The 22157-nt window shown below is 30.6% G+C and overlaps 1 protein-coding gene and 1 pseudogene across 1 annotated transcript; both read right to left on the minus strand.

Moving 5' to 3' along the window:
• Window positions 1-953: 953 nt before the first annotated feature.
• On the minus strand, window positions 954-12115 carry LOC111000601. The gene is made up of 12 exons (XM_045632056.1): window positions 11264-12115; window positions 10913-11135; window positions 10489-10708; window positions 9765-10049; window positions 8250-9099; window positions 7044-7266; window positions 4865-5084; window positions 4268-4565; window positions 2925-3776; window positions 2050-2272; window positions 1555-1774; window positions 954-1293 (listed from the first exon to the last, which is right to left on the minus strand). The coding sequence occupies exons 1-12, from the start codon at window positions 12095-12097 to the stop codon at window positions 1017-1019; spliced, it is 4725 nt and encodes a 1574-aa protein (XP_045488012.1). The 5' UTR covers window positions 12098-12115; the 3' UTR covers window positions 954-1016.
• Window positions 12116-14180: 2065 nt separating this feature from the next.
• On the minus strand, window positions 14181-18440 carry LOC111000617 (annotated as a pseudogene).
• Window positions 18441-22157: the final 3717 nt, after the last annotated feature.

Below are 22157 nucleotides of genomic sequence, written 5' to 3' on the forward strand. Positions count from 1 at the left end.
CAAATCAAAATACTGGTGACTTGATTGAATATCGATCTTTAATTAACTGTTTAGAGATTCAATTAACTCTCTGATTTAACTACTTTACTGCGACATATAAACAAATATCTACATCAATCTCAGATCTATATCTATAGAAATCTTATTTATTACAGTATCGCTAATACATGACGTAATAAATAAGGTCCTTATTTATTACGTCTACTATACTTCTAAGTCTCGTATACTTAATAAGACCTTACCAAGTCGTAGTAAGTGTGTCGTAGATCCAAAAGTTGTCACTTCCGCCCCATGTTCTTTGCTTGTAACCCGTACACCCATTTATACGTTTACATATTTAATAAAATATCAAACAGTAACCTTTATACAGTACAAACACTTATGTGTACATACATATATGTCATAGTGTTATTTATCTAACAGTAGCTTATTATAATTTATGACAATCAACAATAGATTACGGACCTTGAACTTATCTTGAGCAAAAAGATATAGACGCAATTATTTAGTATTAAAATTACTTTATATATTAATGTAGTGAAATTTTAGGCTTAAAAGCTTTTATTTATTGCAATTGGGGCGATTTTTGACCACCCCCCATGTAACGCGAAGAAACGTTTTTCTCTACCCAATAGTAAAACGTTTCTTTACCACTCAGTGACTCATTTAACCTCAAAGTTGCCATTTATGTGGTGTAAAGATTAAGATTAAGGGATTTTTCTGCTTCTTAAACTTTTATTTTATCCTTTGAAATTCAAAATACAAAGCTGTCGTGACCACTGAAGAATAAATTTAACAAATATAGATGAGGACCTATATATCATAATTATTTTCTATACGCAGTGTATATACTATGCTTATATACGATATGTAATAAAATATAAAAATAAATCAGCAGTATTATGATTATTTAATTTATATCCAATATAATCGAAACACCATACTTTTTAAATGTAATATATATGTTATCTATTATACTATTATTTAATATTTATATGTAATTACGTATAATTGTACTATGCAATTTTAACTTTCTTGGAAAATACAACTTTTCGCATACACAGATACAACGGTCCTATCATAATGATAAAACTAATTACAATCATCATAAATAATTTAAATATAAATTCGATTTCATAATATTGCATCCTGGACATATTTGCCCCGGCCGCTCGCAGATGTTTCGCTCCCTTATGTCTTAAAACGTATTCCGTCCACCAAACTGCTCGATCTAATGCACTCACAGGCTGATCAGCCATGATGCTTCGAAGTCTTATAATGTTCTCTTTAAAACTGTAACAAAAGTATGAAAGTCAGATAAAATTACCAGACAATTGCTAATAGATAAATAATACTTAGGATTTTGATAAGAATAAACCCATAGTAATATGTATAGTAAACATTCAGTGATACAATGCGATCTTAACTTTGACCAAGTAAGGCTGTTGGTCATGCGTCTAATGTACGCATCTGACCAGAAATATATAATTGCTTTTTCTATAATTAGTAAGTAAAAACTAATACTATTGAATATTGTGAATATATTAAGTTTACCTTGGATCGTTTATTATGGTTTTAATCGCTGCACTAAAAACACCTTCAGTTATTGTTTCCATATCAAGTCGAATACCAATTCTGTGTTTCTCAAATTTCTCAACATTGTACCATTGATCTCCAAGCATAGGTATACCTATGAGCGGTACCCCAGCAGTTATGGCTTCATCCGTTGATTGGAGACCGCCTTGAGTGACAAACAGCTTAACATTTTTATGCCCTGAAAATGTGTCTGATTAATACAATGTATATGCAAACTAATTCTATATTTAAATGCAAAATATTTCTTGATAGGACCAACGACACAAGGACCAAACTTTTGAAATTTGTTTTAATTTACTTCTTATTAATTATTTTTATTTTTACGATGAAGGTTAATAAAATTGTAAGTACTAAGTATTTCATTGTTATGATTATTATTTTTTTGATATAAAATTAACCTGAAAAATTGCAATAAAAAAGATATCCCTATGACTTTCATGAAAATATACTGACTCAGTAGGTCTGATTGTGGAAGCCATTTTGATATTTTAATATTAGTCGATTTTCCTGGCATTTCATCTGCTTCCCACTTCCACAAAACATCATAGGGAAGTGTAGAAAATACTTTGATTAATTTTTGTATAAATTCTTGTGGTAAAGTTGTCGAAGGAGCATTAGTTCCAAAGCTAATGTAGATCACGCCATGTTTCGAAGAGTCCAGATATGTCTCAAGATCCTTAAAAACAATTTCAATATGAATACCTTTTTAAATTAAAAAAGAATTGGTTGCCGGTATACGGGCGAAAGTTTTACGTGACAACGACTTTGAGTGGTAAAATAATTTTAATGTGATATTCATTCGTATAGTAGGAAGAAGGATGAATCACTTTTTATGTCTGTCTCTCTCGCTCTTAGGCGGGCTAACCATGCCCGAGTGGAAGGGACGCGTGCCTCTCACTCGCTCTCATTGTGAGCGCATAACGTGAGCGGAGCGTAACGCAGTTTCTTGAAGTGTCACCCGGCAAACCAATTTATAAGACGTTGTCACGTCAAAATATATTTTACCTGAGTGCAATGACTCCATATCTCTAAATTGGCATGTTTTATCATGTAATCAGTGTTACAAGTATTTAATTGAATACTATTTTAATTAGGTTTATAATTTATACCATTTAATGACATTAATTAAATTTGTTAAAATTGAAACACTTTTCATGTTGAATTTAATTTCAACGACAGTCCTGAAGTTTATATATTCTAAAGATAAAAAACAAATTGTTTTTCTTGATATAAGTCGAACGAACACTTTTTTGTCGAGTGATAGAAGATAACCGAAATAACCATTTCTGTTTAAAGTGAGGCGTAATATAATCATTTCAAACACTTACTTTTGGTAACGATTTCTCAGGTTTTTTATGAATACCCCAAATAGATTTAACATTTGCTGGCAAAGGTTGATTATCAATCCACATTGTGTGAATATTCAAAAATAACATATCAACATTATTTTTCAATTCAGAATATTCAGGCAAATCCGGACCCAAAACTTCACGAAAAACATTAATTTCCTCATTTTCTTTACTATACCATAGCATATTAAACCACCAATATTTGTAGAATTCGTCTAGTTTCTCCCAAAACGTTAGATTATATAATCTCTGCTGAACTGCAAAAGGATATAAAATCGGATGAGATTGAATTCCAAAAGTCTCATCATTTCCCATCATCATTCCAAAGGAGCTCACTAAAATAACCGGTGCCTTAAATATATAGGAATATACTAAAGACGGCCTCGTCCACGCTTCCACCAATAGAATATCAAATTGTGTAGGATCCGACATCAATTTTTGAATTTTTTCATGTTTCAGGTGCATCACAGTTAGTTTACGTATTAAATTCACAGCCGCCTCAATCTGAGGATAAAGAGTATTTTTTTGTCCAAACTCTAGCTTATACACAAAGTTGTCTCTCCATAATTTATAGGAAATATCATGAACATCTATTTCCGTTAAATTTTCAGTGGTTCCATTTTTAAAAACTGGGTCCGCCGTCAATACTGTAACCTGATGGCCACGCCTGGCTAGCTCCTGAGTAAGGGGCCGAAATACTACCTGGTGGCTCACAGATGGCGTCGGAAAAATAGCTAATATTCTTGCCGATTCACATACTGTTATTATACACAAAGAACAAACAAAGAGTTGACTGAACATTATGACAGTTCTATTTAAAATGAAAATTAAATAATATCATCTATCGAGTCGCAACAAGTATATATTTATACGTCGTATTTGTCAACTATAATTTATGATGACTCTCAGTTAATAATAATAACTGAGATCGAGCAATCAAATTCAGCAATGTTAATGACACAAAATTACTTCCTAGTTATGATTCCATACGTCTGTAACATGATAAAGCAAAAATATAACTAGTTTTCCGCTTATGAATACGAATTAAGAAGAATATACAATTAAGATTCCAAAATTGTTTATTTTTAAAATTACATTTGTTTGGCGTCACAAGATAGAAATCTTTTCAAAAACTTTATTCTGCTTAAGAAAATATTAATGATAGTTAATTATTTATTTGAAAACGTGCTCAGGAGAGCAATCTAATACGAGTACATCCATACGTACAAATAAATCGTTGTAACAATTTGTAATGGGCTTTTGGCATGTCATTAAACATTTTAAAGAAGTGAATCTAACAGACAATAAAACGATAAAAATTACAATTGTTTTTTGTCTATCGACTCGACTTTATGTGAATACATAAAACATCGCAGACGTCTATAAACAAGGTGGCTTGTTATTATCAATACTAATAAAGTCGCGCAGATAAGCATTAGAAGCTTGAGTATGAATTCCACTTCATAGAACTCAAACCAGGTCAAATTAGCACTCGCGGCTCGAAGATGCTTTGCACCACCATATCGCAGAACATATTCCGTCCACCATACCGCGCGATCCAATGCACTCTGTGGTTGATCATTTAAAATATTTCGAAGCTTAAGTATATTTTCTTTATAGCTGGAAATAGAAGAAAATTGTTTGAAACCTCACCGAAATGACACAAAACCTATTTTAGATTTAGCTACGACTAGCTTAATATACGATACAATTATTACCATTATATTTATGCAACAATATCTTTATATATTATCACAGAAAATGTCCATATACAAATTTAATACTAAACTCGAAACAAAATCGCAATTTGTCATTTTTACTACCGAAATAAAAATAAAAGCTTGCCTTCAATCATCACATAATTATGATAATAATACTAAATGTGTCGCTGTGATACGTCTAACAAATAATTCAAATACCTTTTGTCACTGATGACTGTTTCGATCGCTTTTAATAGTTTTTCTCTCGTTATTGTTTCTATATCGAGACCAACGCCAATTTTGAGGTGTTCGTAAAACTCCACATTGTACCACTGATCAGCCAGCATCGGTATCCCAATGAGTGGTACCCCAGAGTTGATAGCTTCATCGGTAGACTGTAGACCTCCTTGGGTTATAAATAGCTTCAAATTTGGATGACCTGTAAATAAAAATAATTATATCCCAAACGATTTATATGTATTTTAATATTAACTGTAAAAAAATGTTATACATAGTATTGTCTTTTTTTAACATAATTTTTACATATTTAAAGAAAAACACTTTTTTATGGATTATAGTTATGTATTATTGTATTTAGACATCATTTTAAAATTTAAAATTATGTCTATATATTATATGTATTCATTATAATCTAATACACTATAATCCGTAAAAAAGTGTTTTTCTTTAAATGCGTTTTCTAAAAATTACATATTTAATGTGATAATATTATTGAAGGTTGTTTTAATATAATATATTTAGTGCCCGAATCAAAATCTTACCCTTAGAGCTTAGACAAGCCGACTTCTGTAAATAGCCCATATATTATAATAGTGGATTTTTTGACAAGCTAGTCGTCTCAACCTCTACCAAAAATCTATATTTATATTGAGCTTTATTTCTAATGTTATACATAGGATTTTTGTGATAACGCAATAAATAATTTCTCTCAATACAGTACCTTCTAAACTAATTAATGGTTTTGATTTACGAATTAATATTCTCATGTGTTTAGAACAAATAGCGCCCAAAATCCAAACAAATAATGTATTTTAATAATCGTGGGATAATGTGATATTATTTTAATATAAAAGTCAGTTTTAGCGGCATTGTTTCGTTAATAAAACTGAAAAATAAATAAAAATAATTGCCAAATTTTTATTCTAACTAAAACGACTAGGAGGCTAATTAATATAATATATCAAAATACATTTACAATATGACTTGTCTAAATAACTGTTATTGTAAGACCCATATGATTATCTGTTTTATTCATTTTGACAGTCTATATTCATAAACTTGTGATGAAGTCCACTCCAAGTTCATTGCCTGTAATGGATATCAGGCGATGGTCAGATCCACAGTTATGGTTTCACAATTCCCTTTTGAAAATGAGCATATTAAAAACATAAGGAAGTGTGAACGCCGCTATATCTAAAGATGTATTAACGTCATAACGATTAATGGTCAAAGTATTAAAAAACAAATTATCAGAAATAAAATTGTAATATTAATCTCATACATACTACACTAAGTCAAGGTTTTCTTATCAAAGCACTCAATGTATCAAATACTTATCTAAGATAAGATATGTATATATGTAGTTCGTTTTATATGCAATTAACATAAACTATCTATTTGTGAAAACGGTGAATGAAAGTAAGGTTTAACAGAACAGAACAGATCATTAAATTACTTCTATTTTTATGGAGTTAATAAAATCTTAAAAATTAATACACCTCACAAGATTAATCTCAATTAAAAATCCCAGACAATAGCTAGGTAGTTCACAATTTATTTCTAAACAATTTTTATTATTATTAAAACATATAAGGCACGTAATATGCATGCCTACCTACCTATAATGTATAAAATACAATATAATACCTATGCCTCTATTGTAAGTACATTACAAATAATTATTATTACCATAACGCGTGGCAATAAATAAATAAGTAACCGATCCAATAGAATACACACACTATGAGCTGCTTTAAAAGATAAAAATGTTAGTTGAATAAAAAAACTTTGAGATTAAAAAAAGGCGGAGAGTTTATTGCCGGTTCTTCTTTTCCGTTCTCATCCTTGATTTGAGAACCTACCTTTAAATTAACCTACATTAATAAAATATGATTTTTGATTCATTAACAACATAATGAATTTTTAACATAATTCGTTGATGAACAACGAATTTTGTTAATTATATATATCCGTTAAAAATAAGAGTTCTTTGACATTAAAAACAATAAAAGGCGCCTGGTAGAAAATACCTAAAACCTGTACTCTTTTCATTAATTGCACATGAAAACAGATATCCGCGACAGAAAACATATCCCACGACTTTTAAACTTTCCATTTAAATTATGTTTGATTTAGTATAAAATAGTAATGTACTTACGCAAGAGATCTGTTTGAGGTAACCATTTTGATATTTTAATATTTTTCGATATACCAGGTAGCTCATCTTTTTCCCATTTCCACAAAATATTGAATGGCAATTTTGAGAATACGTCGATTAACATGTTTATTGTATCCAAATGTAACATTGTCGACTGAGCATTTGATCCCAAACTAAAGTATATAACACCATTTTTGGAAGAGTCCATGTACTCTTGGATGGCCTGCAAATCAAGATAATAATCAACAATATCACAGGTAAAACATTAATATAGAAAAAGTTTAGAGATGCTGCTATAACATCATATTTATAACAAGTTAGGGTAGGTAACATTAGTTACTACCGTCATTTGTTTTTAATTGACCTAAACAAATCTTATAAATCGTAAACAAACGATTTCAACACTAATATCATACATTTCTATTTACATTGTTATAAAAAATTGCGCATATATACAAATAGATAAAACGATGAAATATTTTAACAAATTCGACAGCACAAATCCACAGATTCAAGACGAAAGGTTTGACATTTCAATACTGTTTGTCCTTGAAATATCATTAGTTAGTTGAGTTGGTCGAGAATGCTAATTAATAACTCATATGAAATCCCTTGTTGCTCCACACAACAATGTGTACGAATCACTAATTATTTCTTAAAAAATTAAAAAAGTAATATTTTCCACAAAATATTGCTTTTTCTATCAAAAGTTTGCTATAAACATATTTCTGCAAATATCGGGTCTAGGCTCTGAATATGATTTTGTCATATTCGGTGTCGAGACCCTTGGTCCGGGGGTCCTAGCACGATAAGGCTTTTTATGGAATTTTCAAATAGGTTAGTCTACATCACAGGAGAACGAAGAGCTGGCAGCTACCTTGCACAAAGAATTAGTCTAGCTATTCAAAGTGGGAACGCTGCCAGTATCTTCGGAACCTTGCCTAATGAAGGGACTGCTTTTAGTAATATATTTTAAATATTAAATTTTAAGGTTAGTTATTAGGTATGTTAGAATTACTATATGTACAATTTGTTTAAATAAATATATGTACTTATTACCAAACTAAAATCACTTATAGACAGATTTTGGCCCAAATCAAAATGTATTCCTCAATCCTTCTGCATATAAAGTAAGTGGAATTTGGCTTCCTAAAACTTTGTCAAAATGTTGATAGTATAATTAGCAAGTATAAAAAATATAAGTACCTGAGGTAAGGGCTTTTCTTGATTCTTATGAATTCCCCAAATTGAAATAACATTGGGTGGAAGTGGTTGATTGTTTGTCCATATAGGATGAATATTCAAAAATATCATATCTATATTGTTATTTAGCTCTTTATAAGAAGGTACGTTATTACCAAAGTATTTACTTAGTGCTTCATGTTCCCTGGTTTCACTCATATGCCAATGATATGCAATCCAATAATGCAAGTACAATTCGTATAACTTTTCCCAAAACGTGAGATTGAATACCCTTTGGCGCATAATTATTGGGAACAATATTGGATGTGTAAGAGCACCAATAACTTCGTCATTTCCTAACATGAAGCCAAATGAACTTATCTGGATAACAGGTACTTTAAATTTATGAGAAAACATTAATGCTGGACGTACACATGCCTCGATAATTAGCAAATCAAATTTACTATCATCGTTAAGCAAAGCGTGTATTTCTTCCGTATTGACTTGTAATTCGAGTATTTCTTGAAGAAACTCTTCAATATTCTTGACTATTTGAAAAACACCGTTTCTTTTACCAAAACCTGTGTCACGTTCATCGATCCCATCTCTCCAAGCACGGTATGAAATATCATGTACATCAATTTCAGTTAAGTTTTTTGGTCTATTATCCTTAGTAAATACTGGGTCTGCTGTGATAACTGTAACTTCGTGACCCCTTCGGGCTAATTCTTGTGTGAGCGGTCGAAATACAACTTGATGACTAATAGATGGCGTGGGAAAAATCGCCAAAATTCTTGCTGCATTTATTTGAGAAAGTAAAAATATAATATTTAATAAAACTGTTGATTTAATCATCGTATACAAAGCTACCAGTTAGAAGATTGCACAATATACTGACTGATATAATAAACATGCACTTATATAGGATAGTACTTGATATTATATATGTCGGTAGGTATACATTATTATGAAAACTACTTTAAATAAGGTTTGGTTTGCAGGAAAATGCTCGTCATTGTTACGTAGACTTAACTATTAAAATTGGTCGCTAACAAACAGGAAAACGATAAAAATGCTACCGTTGTTGTTATGAAATAAAAATTCATTTTCGATAACTATACCTTGGTGTCTATAATCTATATCCAGTTATCATAAACAATCAGATACAGAAGCCTACACCAAAAAGGTTGTAGTGCCGCTGGATTTACATGTATATATTTTGTTTGACAAACCAAAATATTTAAACAAATATACAGTATTTACGATTTTCATCCTACAGAGTACCTTGGTATATTTTAATGTAAATTTCTATTATTATAGTATAAAATTGGAAAAGTATTATTATAATCGGATTTACTTTCAGATATAGACAGAAACAATTTATGTTTAATACATATTTATTCTATACACGGTATTTTCAGGCGGATATATTGCACCATGTAAATGTTTACACTTAGAATAGAGTACATATTAATAACAAAACGTAATTATGCCAGTCACCCAGTACTTCAAAACAAAATAAATGAACCTCTAGACTACGATGTTTTCGATTTGCTTGAAGGTAAGTTACTTGGTACAACGATTCTGAATAGTCTATACATTAAATACAAAATAATCGCAGCAATTGAAAACACCAATGAAACTAGTTTTAATAAAAATTCTATCTCATAATATTCAAAGGAGGAAATATTAGCTCCAGCGGCTCGAAGATGTTTCGCTCCACCATGTCTCAATACGTACTCTGTCCACCAAACAGCACGATCTAAAGCACTCTGGGATTGATCATTCATAAGCCTATTGAGTCTTATGATGTTCTCTTTGTAGCTGAAAGATATCATCCATTAACGAAAAACTATGTGAAACTGTGAAAAATAATCTATATAGATTTTATCTAAATATTAAAGTTTAGAAATTTTATTTAATATATTAATTTTCCTTGTTTGTCCTAATTAGATTAAACGATAAATGATAAGTGAAAAACATTGTATCAATAGATAAAAAAATGCTTATAGAAAATATAATTTACGAGTATTAATCGGATATTTGTGGCAACTGCTCTTTATTATATATTACCTCCATTATTCGAGTCAATAAACAATTTTTCAGTTTAATAGGCTCAGAAGGTATTACCTATCCACATGACGCGTCTATCATTTATTGAGGCAAATAAAAAAATTGTCTGACTCATATGAGTTCTCCTAATAAGAACGCAACAGACTCATTTATTGTTTTATACGTACACTTTCTGTTATTATTTCATTACCTCTTATCATTTATGACTGTTCCAATAGCTTTCGTTAATTGCTCTTCAGTGATAGTATCAAAGTCAATTTGGACTCCAATTTTATGATACTCAAATGACTCAACATTATACCACTGGTCTCCAAGCATTGGTATTCCTATAAGTGGTACACCGGCATTCATAGCTTCATCCATCGACTGAAGTCCTCCCTGTGTGATAAATAACTTAATATTTGGATGACCTGAAAACGCAAATAATAATATATTGAATGCGTACTTTCATCAATATAAGATTTACACTAAGCATGTTACCTATTTTCAAGAAAATGAGATAAAATGTTTAATTATTTATATTATTTATATTATCTTTGTACTAGTTTTTTTTATCACAAACGGAACTAGCTGATATAAGTGTATTATTAAAACCACCACATTAATATACTTACGTAGCAGATCTGATTGTGGTAACCATTTTGCTATTTTAATGTTTTCCGATTTTCCGGGAAGTACATCCGTCTCCCATTTCCATAGTACATTGTAGGGCAGTTTAGAAAATACGTTGATCAAAATTTTTATTTTCTCCGGTGGCAGCATTGATGAACGAGCATTTGATCCGAAACTAATATATATGACGCCATTCTTCGAAGAATCTAAGTAAGCTTTGAGGTCCTAAAAGTAACACAGCATTAACAACGTAATTCAAATATCTTACATTATTTTATGGGACAACTTGTTATTTTAATCTTACTATGAATTAGTTTTTTTTAACTAATTAAATAAATTAACATTAATATTACTTGCGGTAGAGATTTCTGAGGGTTCTTATGAATTCCCCAAATTGAAATAACATTTGGTGGAAGAGGTTGATTATGACTCCACATCGGGTGAATATTTAAGAACATCATATCCACATTTTTATATAATTCTTTATAGGAGGGTACATCATCGCCACCAAAGTATTTCTTTAACAAATCGAATTCCTTATTTTCAGTCGATTCCCACATATTGAGGATCCAATAATGCTTATAGAATTCATTAAATTTCTCCCAAAACGTCAAATTGTGTAGTCTTTGATGCATCATATTTGGATACAAAATAGGATGAGAAGGTGCCCCAACGAGATCTTCACCTCCAAAAGCCATTCCAAATGAACTTATTGCAATAACCGGTGCTTTATATAAATGAGAGAACATAATAGCTGGTCTTGCACAAGCTTCAATTATAATTAAATCATATTTTTTACTTTTATCATTAATGAGTTTTTGTACTCCATCAGTCTTTAATTGTTCTTCTATGATCGTACCAAAAAAGGTTGCCATTTCTTCTGCTACTTTGAATACACCAGATTTATCACCAAATTCCATACGTGTGTCTTTTATTCTTTGTAGCCACATATTGTATGAAACATCGTGGACATCTATTTCCGTCAAATTTTCTGGGCGATTGTGGTCATTAAATGCTGGGTCTGTTGTAATGACGGTTACTTCGTGGCCAATTCTAGCCAATTCTTGAGTCAAAGGTCGAAACACTACTTGATGACTTATAGATGCCGCGGGGAACACTCCAAGAATTCTTGCCCCATTCGATTTCTGGGCAGTTATCAAAAACGTCAATAGTATTATCCTATACATTGCGAATCTATAGTAAGACTAAAATAGATCATCATGAAACCTACTACAAATATTTAAAAGAAGTCTTATCGATTTTATCATAAATCACATATAACAAAATTGTATAAAACGTCCGTATATTGAATAAGAAAATATGAAAGGCATCATTGGTCACTGGTTTTTCTTGTTCGACTCTGTAGTTGATTCAGTTTTGAATAAACGAGTACACGAAATGTCTTGAAACTTGTTTATCACTAAGTCGGTTTCTTATTAATACAGGCACTGGTTCGTACGGCCCTTATGAATTGTGCCCTTCTACAGAAGAAATGTCAGCAATTTGACGATGTCATCAATGACAGGATTAAGACGTTAGATGCTTTGTCAACAATTGGCTTCTGTCTCTGCCTTCATGTCGATAGACGACAATATTTATATTCACTAATAGTCATTTACTGCCCTGATCCTTGACCTTCATACGCTATTGTTTTTCATTACTGTGACTCTTCGTCTTCAATCTATCTTCATTACACTCCGTCATTTATAATTAATCATAAATAATCGTAATATACAAATAAAAATATTACTTATACCAGTGGCGATGCCAGCATATACGTAGATCTCACCTTTTGGGTTTTGTACATTATTCAATTTTATTTAATTACCACCTTATTGTAACTTACCTTATTAACCAAGCAATATCTTCCATACCATGAAGACAACGAGGAACATATTATACATACTAGGATTGGAAAACCTCAAATGTAAAAAAAATAAAAAATAAGCTTGTTATTAGAAACGACCACACCGATAGAGGACTACAAAACTTAAAGTTCACATATTAAAGGTTGTTGTTAATTTTTTCTTCAGTTTTTACAGAACATAGTCAGATTTTTATGGTTATTATGTGTGTATTATTTATTTTTATCTAAATAATATTATTGATCTAAGCAGAACTTTATTTTTTAAATCAGAGATTGGCATGTGCAGTCACAGTATCTTTTATCACAATTTTGCTGTGATACAAAATTATGACTTGCAATTTTTTTTTACCTTTTGTGACTAATAACTTTATCATGTTTCTAAGCTAACTCCCATTCAGAATTTAGGATTTTCCTTTTTGTCATAAGGATAAAAGATAAAATAATTATTGTACATGATAAGCCGGATTATCTTAGAAATACTATATAATTAATAAATAATTTAATTATAATCAGGCAGTCGTGTATATCACGCCTTGAGACGGGAAAATAAAGTCTTGATTAAAGTTACGTTATCAAACGTTACGTTGAGAGAAATGTAAATAATAATTGTATTATGTGACATCCAGGTTGATGATTTGGTAAGGGAATAGTGAAGCGGGAGACCGGTGCAGACTTGTTTTAAATTTTATAAACAATATGGTAAGTGGCGCGGCTGGCTGCCTGCAAAGCTCGCAACATCAAACAAGTTCTAGTACTAGTTGGTACATATTAATTAAAAATGATTTTATATATAAAATCTACGTTTCCTTGAAACGTTTAAAAATTTAAAAATAATATTGAACTGGTTTAGACAATGATGTTAAAAAACTTGTCAAATGTTGTTGTGTATAAACGAACAATATAATCAATACCGAAAAAAGCCGATTGTTATAAGTGGCACGGCAAATACTGCTTTTCAGAAGATGTTTTTAGATCTACTTTCAGGTCCTACTAGCAATAGTTTTATGTATGTCCTAACATTGCAATATGAATTAACAAAATACGTAGAGGCATCCGTTGTTTTTTGAGAAATCTCAAGAAGTGGCAATGTGAATAATTTTCTCCTTATATATGAAGTTCCGAGAAAGTTTCAACTTACAAGGAAAAATAATTTTTTATACTTTGTATATAATAGAAGAAAGAAGAAGAGAATTTAAGAATTTTACGAAGATTTACTTTCAGACATTGAAGGAAACAATTTATTTTTATTATATATTTATCTATTCAGACATAATTTTACTCATAAACATAATAAAATTCTTAAATATATATCATCAATCTTAATATAATATATTACTAAAATAATACTTCAAAATCATTAATACAATATATATATAATAAACCTCTAGGTTTATTTATTTTGTTATACATATTTTGTCTATATAATAGACATCCCAGAGGAACTACGATGTTTTCGATTTGCTTGAAGGTGAGTTACTTGGTACAATGATTCTTAATACTCTATACATTAAATACAAAATAAAAGCAGCAATTAAAAACACCAATGAAACTAATTTCAATAAAAATTCTATCTCATAATATTCAAAAGAGGAAATATTAGCTCCAGCGGCTCGAAGATGTTTCGCTCCACCATGTCTCAATACGTACTCTGTCCACCAAACAGCACGATCTAAAGCACTCTGGGATTGATCATTCATAAGCCTATTGAGTCTTATGATGTTCTCTTTGTAGCTGAAAGATATCGTCCATTAATGAAAACACGATTTCATTTTTTTATGATTGTCCTGATATGTCTTTATTCAATTACATGTCGAAGATAAGTAAGTAAGATAAGTAAAAAATAAAATGAAATGTTCAGAAGAGGACTATATTCTTCCATATAGAGAACCATATTTTTCCTCGATTTATGATGTAAGTTTATTTTAATTACCTTTTATCATTTGTAACTGTTTTAATAGCTTTTGTTAATTGCTCTTCAGTGATAGTTTCTAATTCAATTCGGACTCCAATTTTATGGTACTCATATAACTCAACATTATACCATTGGTCTCCAAGCATTGGTATACCTATAAGTTGCGACTGAAGACCTCCAAAATAAGCAGTACGAAACTTACAAATGAAACTAAATATTGAAATAGAAATAAATGATATCAATAAAAAAACTTACGTAGGAGATAAGTAAGTTACATAGGAGGAAACGTTTTAAGTAATATAACTTGTAATATACAAAATATTTAACACTTATTACAGAAATGTGCAACTAGGAACCAATACAAATAAGGCATAATTTCATCATAATAAAATTTACAATATTTTTTTTAAGCAGTATTTAACTTAAAACTGGAACTAGATATTGATATATAAATAAAACATATCAATAAAGAAACTTACGTAGTAGATCTGATTGTGGTAGCCATTTTGCTATTTTAATGTTCTTCGATTTCCCGGGAAGTACATCCGTCTCCCATTTCCATAGTACATTGTAGGGCAATTTAGAAAATACATTAATCAAAATCTTTATTTTCTCCGGAGGCAACAATGATGAGGGGGCATTTGAACCAAAACTAATATATATCACACCATTCTTTGAAGAATCTAAATATGCTTGGAGATCCTGAAATAGGTAAGCTTACCTTTAAAACCGTTACGTAAAATTAAAAATACGCTTAGTAAAACAACAATTAGATATTGTTGAATCATTCGATAATAAGTCTTAAATAAGTTTGTTAAGGTAAGTTTTAAAACAGTACATAATATTATCATAAAAAGTACGTTAACATTTAAAAACAAGTAAATGAATTAACATCGATTTTACTTGTGGTAATGATTTCGGAGGACTCTTATGAATTCCCCAAATTGAAATAACATTTGGTGGAAGAGGCTGATTATGACTCCACATCGGGTGTATATTTAAGAACATCATATCCACATTTTTATATAATTCTTCATAAGAGGGTACATCTAATATTGCAACCAACTGTGTATACCCACTGTTAGAGGAAAGCTCATACCGGCGAGCAGAAAATACTAGTATGAGATTTCAGTCAGCAGACCCTAAATCAGTTGCAAACATAATTCAATCATTAAACGACAAAAAATCTCCAGGCGCAGATAGAATACGAGCTATAGACATTAAAATGTTATGCAATAAAATAAACGTAGCCATAGCTAATCTTATTAACACGAGCATTTACACTGGACAATATCCTAATCTATTAAAAACAGGCATAGTACGACCAATATACAAAAATGGTAGCAAAAAAATCTACAATAATTATCGTCCAATAACTATATTACCAACAATTAACAAAATAATAGAAAAATACATATGTGGACAAATTCAAAGTTATTATAAAAAACACAATATTCTCTCTAACAAACAATACGGATTTCAACCAAATAAAAACACCACACAATTACTATCCGCATTCACAGATCATATTTATAAGCACTTAAATAAAAAAGATCATGTCCTTGTAGTGTTTATCGACTATAGTAAGGCATTCGACACATTAAGGCACGGCGTAATCCTACAAAACCTAAATGACTGCGGAGTACGAGGAAACTTACTCAAGTGGTGTGAAAACTATCTGCAAGATAGAACTTATCGTGTTAAAGTGTGCAACGAAGAAAGTTTCCCAATATCCATAACAGAAGGCACGGCTCAGGGCTCAGTTATTGGACCTTTACATTACCTTACCTACGTTAACACATTACCTAACATAATAAAGTATTGCCAGATATTCCAATTTGCAGATGATACATGCCTAGTAGCCACTGGGGCTAACATCCAAGAAGCAGAAACAAAGCTACAAACTGATTTCGATACATTGGCTAAATGGTCCCACGATGTGGGACTTGTACTAAATTCTAACAAAACAAAGTTTATGCATATACGATCCAGTCACAATCTAAGCTCACATACACCCCACCTAATGTTACACAACCACACTTGTGCACATTCCTATAACTCGTACCCCATCAACTGCAACTGCAACGCCTTAGAATTAGTCCGTAACCACAAATACCTGGGGCTTACAATAGATGACCGAATGTCCTGGAAAATGCACATCAATTCTGTCTGTGAAAGGCTAAGAGCGATACTTGCCAAATTCACTATAATAAAAAATAAAATACCTCTGAAAACTCTGTTAATGCTATACAAAGCACTAGCCGAATCCACTATAACATATGGACTCTCAAGCTACGGGAGAACATGCAAAACTTATCTAAATCAAATATTTGCATTACAATTACGTATTTTAAAAACTATTGCTCCCATAAAAATAAAATCACAATATAAAGAGGACTACAGAAAGCTATTTGCATTTTTCAAAATTATACCTATACTAGAGAAAGTGCAGCTAGTATTATTAAACGAAAACTACTTTACAGAAAATTATCTTAAAACAATTAAAACTCACTACCACTATTCAACACGTAGAAAATTAAAAAATGCATTTCTATTACCCAAATACAATAATTTATATGGGAAAAAAACATTAGACTATATTATTCCAAATTTAATAAACTCGTTACCAGCTACACTATTTACTAATATAACTAGAAACAATATTAAATTTAAATTAAAAAATTATTACATAAAGCAAACAATTATAAATTACGCATAACAAAAATCAGACTTCGTCATTTAATTCATATTTAAATATTAGAACACATCCTGTAGTCGATTGAGAATTCTTGTCAAGAACAGGTTTCTTGCATCGGCTATGTATGAAGCGGCGGTGTTTCGATTGTTTTAGTGCGTTGTTTGTGCAATTTTTGAGGGTAAAGGTGTTTTGTTGTACATTATGTCACTTTATTAAGTTAATTATAATTAACTATATATTTTCGACGTCCTGGTGGACAGAAAAACTGTGTCCAGTTTATGTTTCCACCACACAAACTACTACAATTTAAGATTATTTATACAATAAAGAAAATAAAATAAAATCATTGCCACCAAAATATTTTTTTATTAAACGGAATTCCTTATTTTCTGTCGATTTCCACATATTAACGATCCAATAATGCTTGTAGAATTCATTAAATTTCTCCCAAAACGTCAAATTGTGTAATCTTTGATGCAACATGTTTGGATACAAAATAGGATGAGAAGGTGCCCCAACGAGATCTTCACCTCCAAAAGCCATTCCAAAGGAACTTATTGCAATAACCGGTGTTTTATATAAATGCGAGAACATAATAGCTGGTCTTGTACAAGCTTCAATTATAATTAAATCGTATTTTTTACTTTTATCATTAATAAGTTTTTGTACTCCATCAGTCTTTAATTGTTCTTCTATGAGCATGCCAAGAAGGGTTGCCAAGTCTTCTGTTACTTTGTACATGCCAGCTTTATCACCAAATTTTAAACGCTTTTCTTTCATTTTTTGTATTCAGAGATTGTATGATACATCGTGGACATCTATTTCTGTCACATTTGCTGGGCGATTTTGGTCATTAAATGCTGGGTCTGTTGTAATGACAGTGACTTCGTGGCCAATTCTAGCCAATTCTTGAGTCAAAGGTCGAAACACTACTTGATGACTGATAGATGACGTGGGGAAAACTGCTAGAATTCTTGCCCCATTTGAATTTTGGGCAGTTATCAAAAAAGTCAGTAATATTATCCAATACATTGCAAATGTAAAGTAAGACTGAAAAAGATAATCATAAAAATTAAAAACAAGTCTTATCGATTTTTATCATAAATAATATAAGTATAATAAATTATATACAACGTACGTATATTATAAAAATACTTTGACAGCGAAATATGCGTAAATTTCACCGTATACAATGTGAAAAGTCTGTTTTTGTTTAAGGTAAAAATATATTATATATTTTAGCATGTATATCCTTTAAAGAAAAACACTTTTTTACGGATTATAGTTATGTATTAAATACAATAATATATAATAACTTATGACTATTTAAATATAATTTTAAATTTAGCCGACGTTTCGCGGGCTTTACAGCGTGCGTGGTCACGGTGACTGAAGACAAAGGTGTTAAATGTCAAAAAGTGTCACAGCTGTAGAAAATGTTGTATTATGTGTATTTATTTTCCTGGAGTTGGTATCGACCAAAAGATGTAGGTTTTCTGCAGAAAATGCTCACGGTGTCCTCCATTTTCTATGTCATATTTATTTTTTTATCTACATATTATATCCTTTATTCCTTAACTAATTACGATCTTTCGTTGCTGCGTTTTTAAGTGCCAGTGGTTTAAACCTGTAAATAATCCGATCCTAAATCATTGTCTCGTGTCTACCTTAGGGGTTTATTGTCAATACCATTTATACCCTCTTCATTATCTCAAGAGGTAGATATTAAATGTAAACAAAATGGTCTACTCATCACGGAGTCTTTTGCTCGTAGCTGTAATTGGATTAATGTCTTCCATTAATAATAAATCTAGTCAATTTATTAAGAACCCCTAAATACAAATAAAAGTTGGCAGACATTTTACTTACTGACTTTTACCATTACAGTGCGTTGATCTAAGGAAATATATTAAAGCTAGTTAAAGCGATTATACGTAGTATAACCATTTTTTCGTATTTTTAATTGACCTGCGAACATCATCAAAAAATTCAAATGGTCTGCTTTGGGGATAACAGTGTCTTGGGTGTCTGCCTCATTTATGTTTCTCTTTAAACACAGTCATAGAGGCAGTCACAAACATTTTTAAAGCGGTTTTAATAGAAACCACGTCACTATCATAGTGCAGTCTAGTTTTAACTTTTAAAAAAAAATCTTCTTTCATTTTGACATTTTTTCATGCAATTATAGGCATACACAAGAATCTGATATAGTATGCCTGTTTTTTTACATATCTAAGGAATGTGTGAATTGACAACGCAGCGCTACTTTGGTGGTAGACGTAGTCCTTAACATTTCTTATCGTATAATTATGGCTATGTACTATAAAAGGCTACGATATGAGCAATAGTTACAGATATTTTGCTCACCAGTTACCTAGCTAAAGTATGTACATAGTAGGAAATTTGCATATCGCGGAATTGCTTAAATAGGAGATTTTTGAAAGATAATATAATAGAATATATATATATAGATATAATAGAATAATAATAGTTATATTTTTTTTGCTTCGATTTCTCCAATGTATTCTCAGTTATCCATATCTATTCCGATGCGTCTGTATTTTTGTGACGTTTCGAATTTAATATTTAGAGATCATATTCATCATAGTATCTTTCATCAAAGTAACTCACGTACAAATAGATAATACTCCTCCGTAATTTTAACCTTTTATGAATCATAGTTTTATCGCATTTTTAGCAAATTTACAAACTATTTACGATAGTGTCGCTTATCACGCCGTTATCACACGTCAATGGCGTGTCTGGTTGCCCCGAAATTCACAACATCACGTGCTATGACTAGTCGAATGACCTTCGTCCTATTGTCTCTCTCTCTCTATAAATAATAAAGATAAAGTTACATTGACACTGACACATTCAATCATTAATTAACAGGTACTTTCTGGTTTCCCGGTATGGAGAAGATAAACGGTACCATCCTGTGTATCTTGTCGAAAATCGTGACGACAAATATACGTTTATGGGGAAGACGAACTGGTCAATGGGACAGTCGCACGGATTCTGGATATTTTCGTGGCAGCGGTCTGAAGTCTGTCCATGTTGAAGTTTCTGTTATATAGAGAGCGGTATAGACCAGTGTCGATAATTTTTGAAACCAAAAAAAATTACAGTAGGATGAAACCCATCAGAAATGCAGGGGAATATGATCAAAATGAAAGGAAAAATAAATTACGGTCGATCCGAGTTCGGGAAGTGGGAGGGGGGTGACTTTTAAGGGGGAAAAATTGTTTATCTTGATTTCCGGCGAAACTACCAGTCCTATGGAAAAAAGTTAAATGGCAAAGTTGTAGGTCATAAAAAGATCTACAACTTTGGTATTTACAATTTTTTCACATAACCTCAAAATTTAGGTGAAAAATTCAAAAAACCAAGTTTTTGGTTTTTTATTTATATCTTTTTTAAAAAGTTTTTTTTTTCTACGAAATTTGGTGAAAACTTACCTTATTATGTCCCAAATATACTGTAATTTATTTGATTAAAAATATTTATTTTTTCGCCTCATTTTAACTTAATATCAAAAAAGCACCCTAATTTTCAATCGAAAATTCTGACGTCAAAATTTCAGCTTTTTTCATAAAGTTTAGGGGCTTTTTGTTCGTTGAAATATCTACTTTCTGATGGTGTAAAAAAAATTTACATTACTATAGGAAATATTATTAGAAAATGCGAAAAATTGAAAAAACCTCAAATTCGAAAATTTTCTATTAATTATGTACAATTTTGAGGTATTTATTAAAATTTACACTTTAATTACTCAAAAAACGTAAGATTTCATGCTTCATTGATAAACGAAAAAATTGCAAATTAAAATATACTTCTATAATTAACAAACAAACAAGTTAATAAAGTTAATATTTAATAAGACATCTACAATATTTTGAAAAAGTTGTAGAATCTTCTGTAAATAATATTTGTAGATGCCTATTTATTGCTGTTTTAAGATAATTTATATACCTGAGTGACCTTCGGTGAATTTTAGCCCAGTGTAAGTTATTTCATTGAGAAGTGGGGATGGACCTAGGAGGGTCTGGGCCTTACTGCTACCTGCTATTTCGTAGCAGCTGTAAAAACCGTTAGCCAGTATTCGAGATACAGAGTAGTGTACAACATCGTTTTTAAAAATACACCTGCAGGCTGAGTTACTCTAAGTGATTTGTGAGAAATTTACTTTATTCAAAGAAAAATTCAAAATTCACCGAAGGTCACTCAGGTATATAAATTATCTTAAAACAGCAATAAATAGGCATCTACAAATATTATTTACAGAAGATTCTACAACTTTTTCAAAATATTGTAGATGTCTTATTAAATATTAACTTTATTAACTTATTTGTTTGTTAATTATAGAAGTATATTTTAATTTGCAATTTTTTCGTTTATCAATGAAGCATGAAATCTTACGTTTTTTGAGTAATTAAAGTGTAAATTTTAATAAATACCTCAAAATTGTACATAATTAAAAGAAAATTTTCGAGTTTGAGGTTTTTTCAATTTTTTGCATTTTCTAATAATATTTCCTATAGTAATGTATATTTTTTTTTACACCATCAGAAAGTAGATATTTCAACGAACAAAAAGCCCCCAAACTTTTTGAAAAAAGCTGAAATTTTGACGTCAGAATTTTCGATTGAAAATAAGGGTGCTTTTTTGATATTAAGTTAAAATGAGGCGAAAAAATAAATATTTTTAATCAAATAAATTACAGTATATTTGGGACATAATAAGGTAAGTTTTCACCAAATTTCGTAG

Source organism: Pieris rapae, chromosome 18 (genome assembly GCF_905147795.1).
Source record: "Pieris rapae chromosome 18, ilPieRapa1.1, whole genome shotgun sequence".
NCBI classification, from domain to species: Eukaryota; Metazoa; Arthropoda; class Insecta; order Lepidoptera; family Pieridae; genus Pieris; species Pieris rapae.

Excerpts from the sequence above, each read along its gene's own strand:
- LOC111000601 (XM_045632056.1), bottom strand. The coding sequence starts at position 12,097 with ATGTATAGGATAATACTATTGACGTTTTTGATAACTGCCCAGAAATCG. Across the intron at positions 11,136-11,263 it reads CTCAGAAATCTCTACCGCAA|GACCTCAAAGCTTACTTAGA; the intron begins GTAATATTAATG and ends TGTTACTTTTAG. Across the intron at positions 9,100-9,764 it reads TCAAGCAAATCGAAAACATC|ACTGGTAGCTTTGTATACGA; the intron begins GTAGTCTAGAGG and ends TGCAATCTTCTA.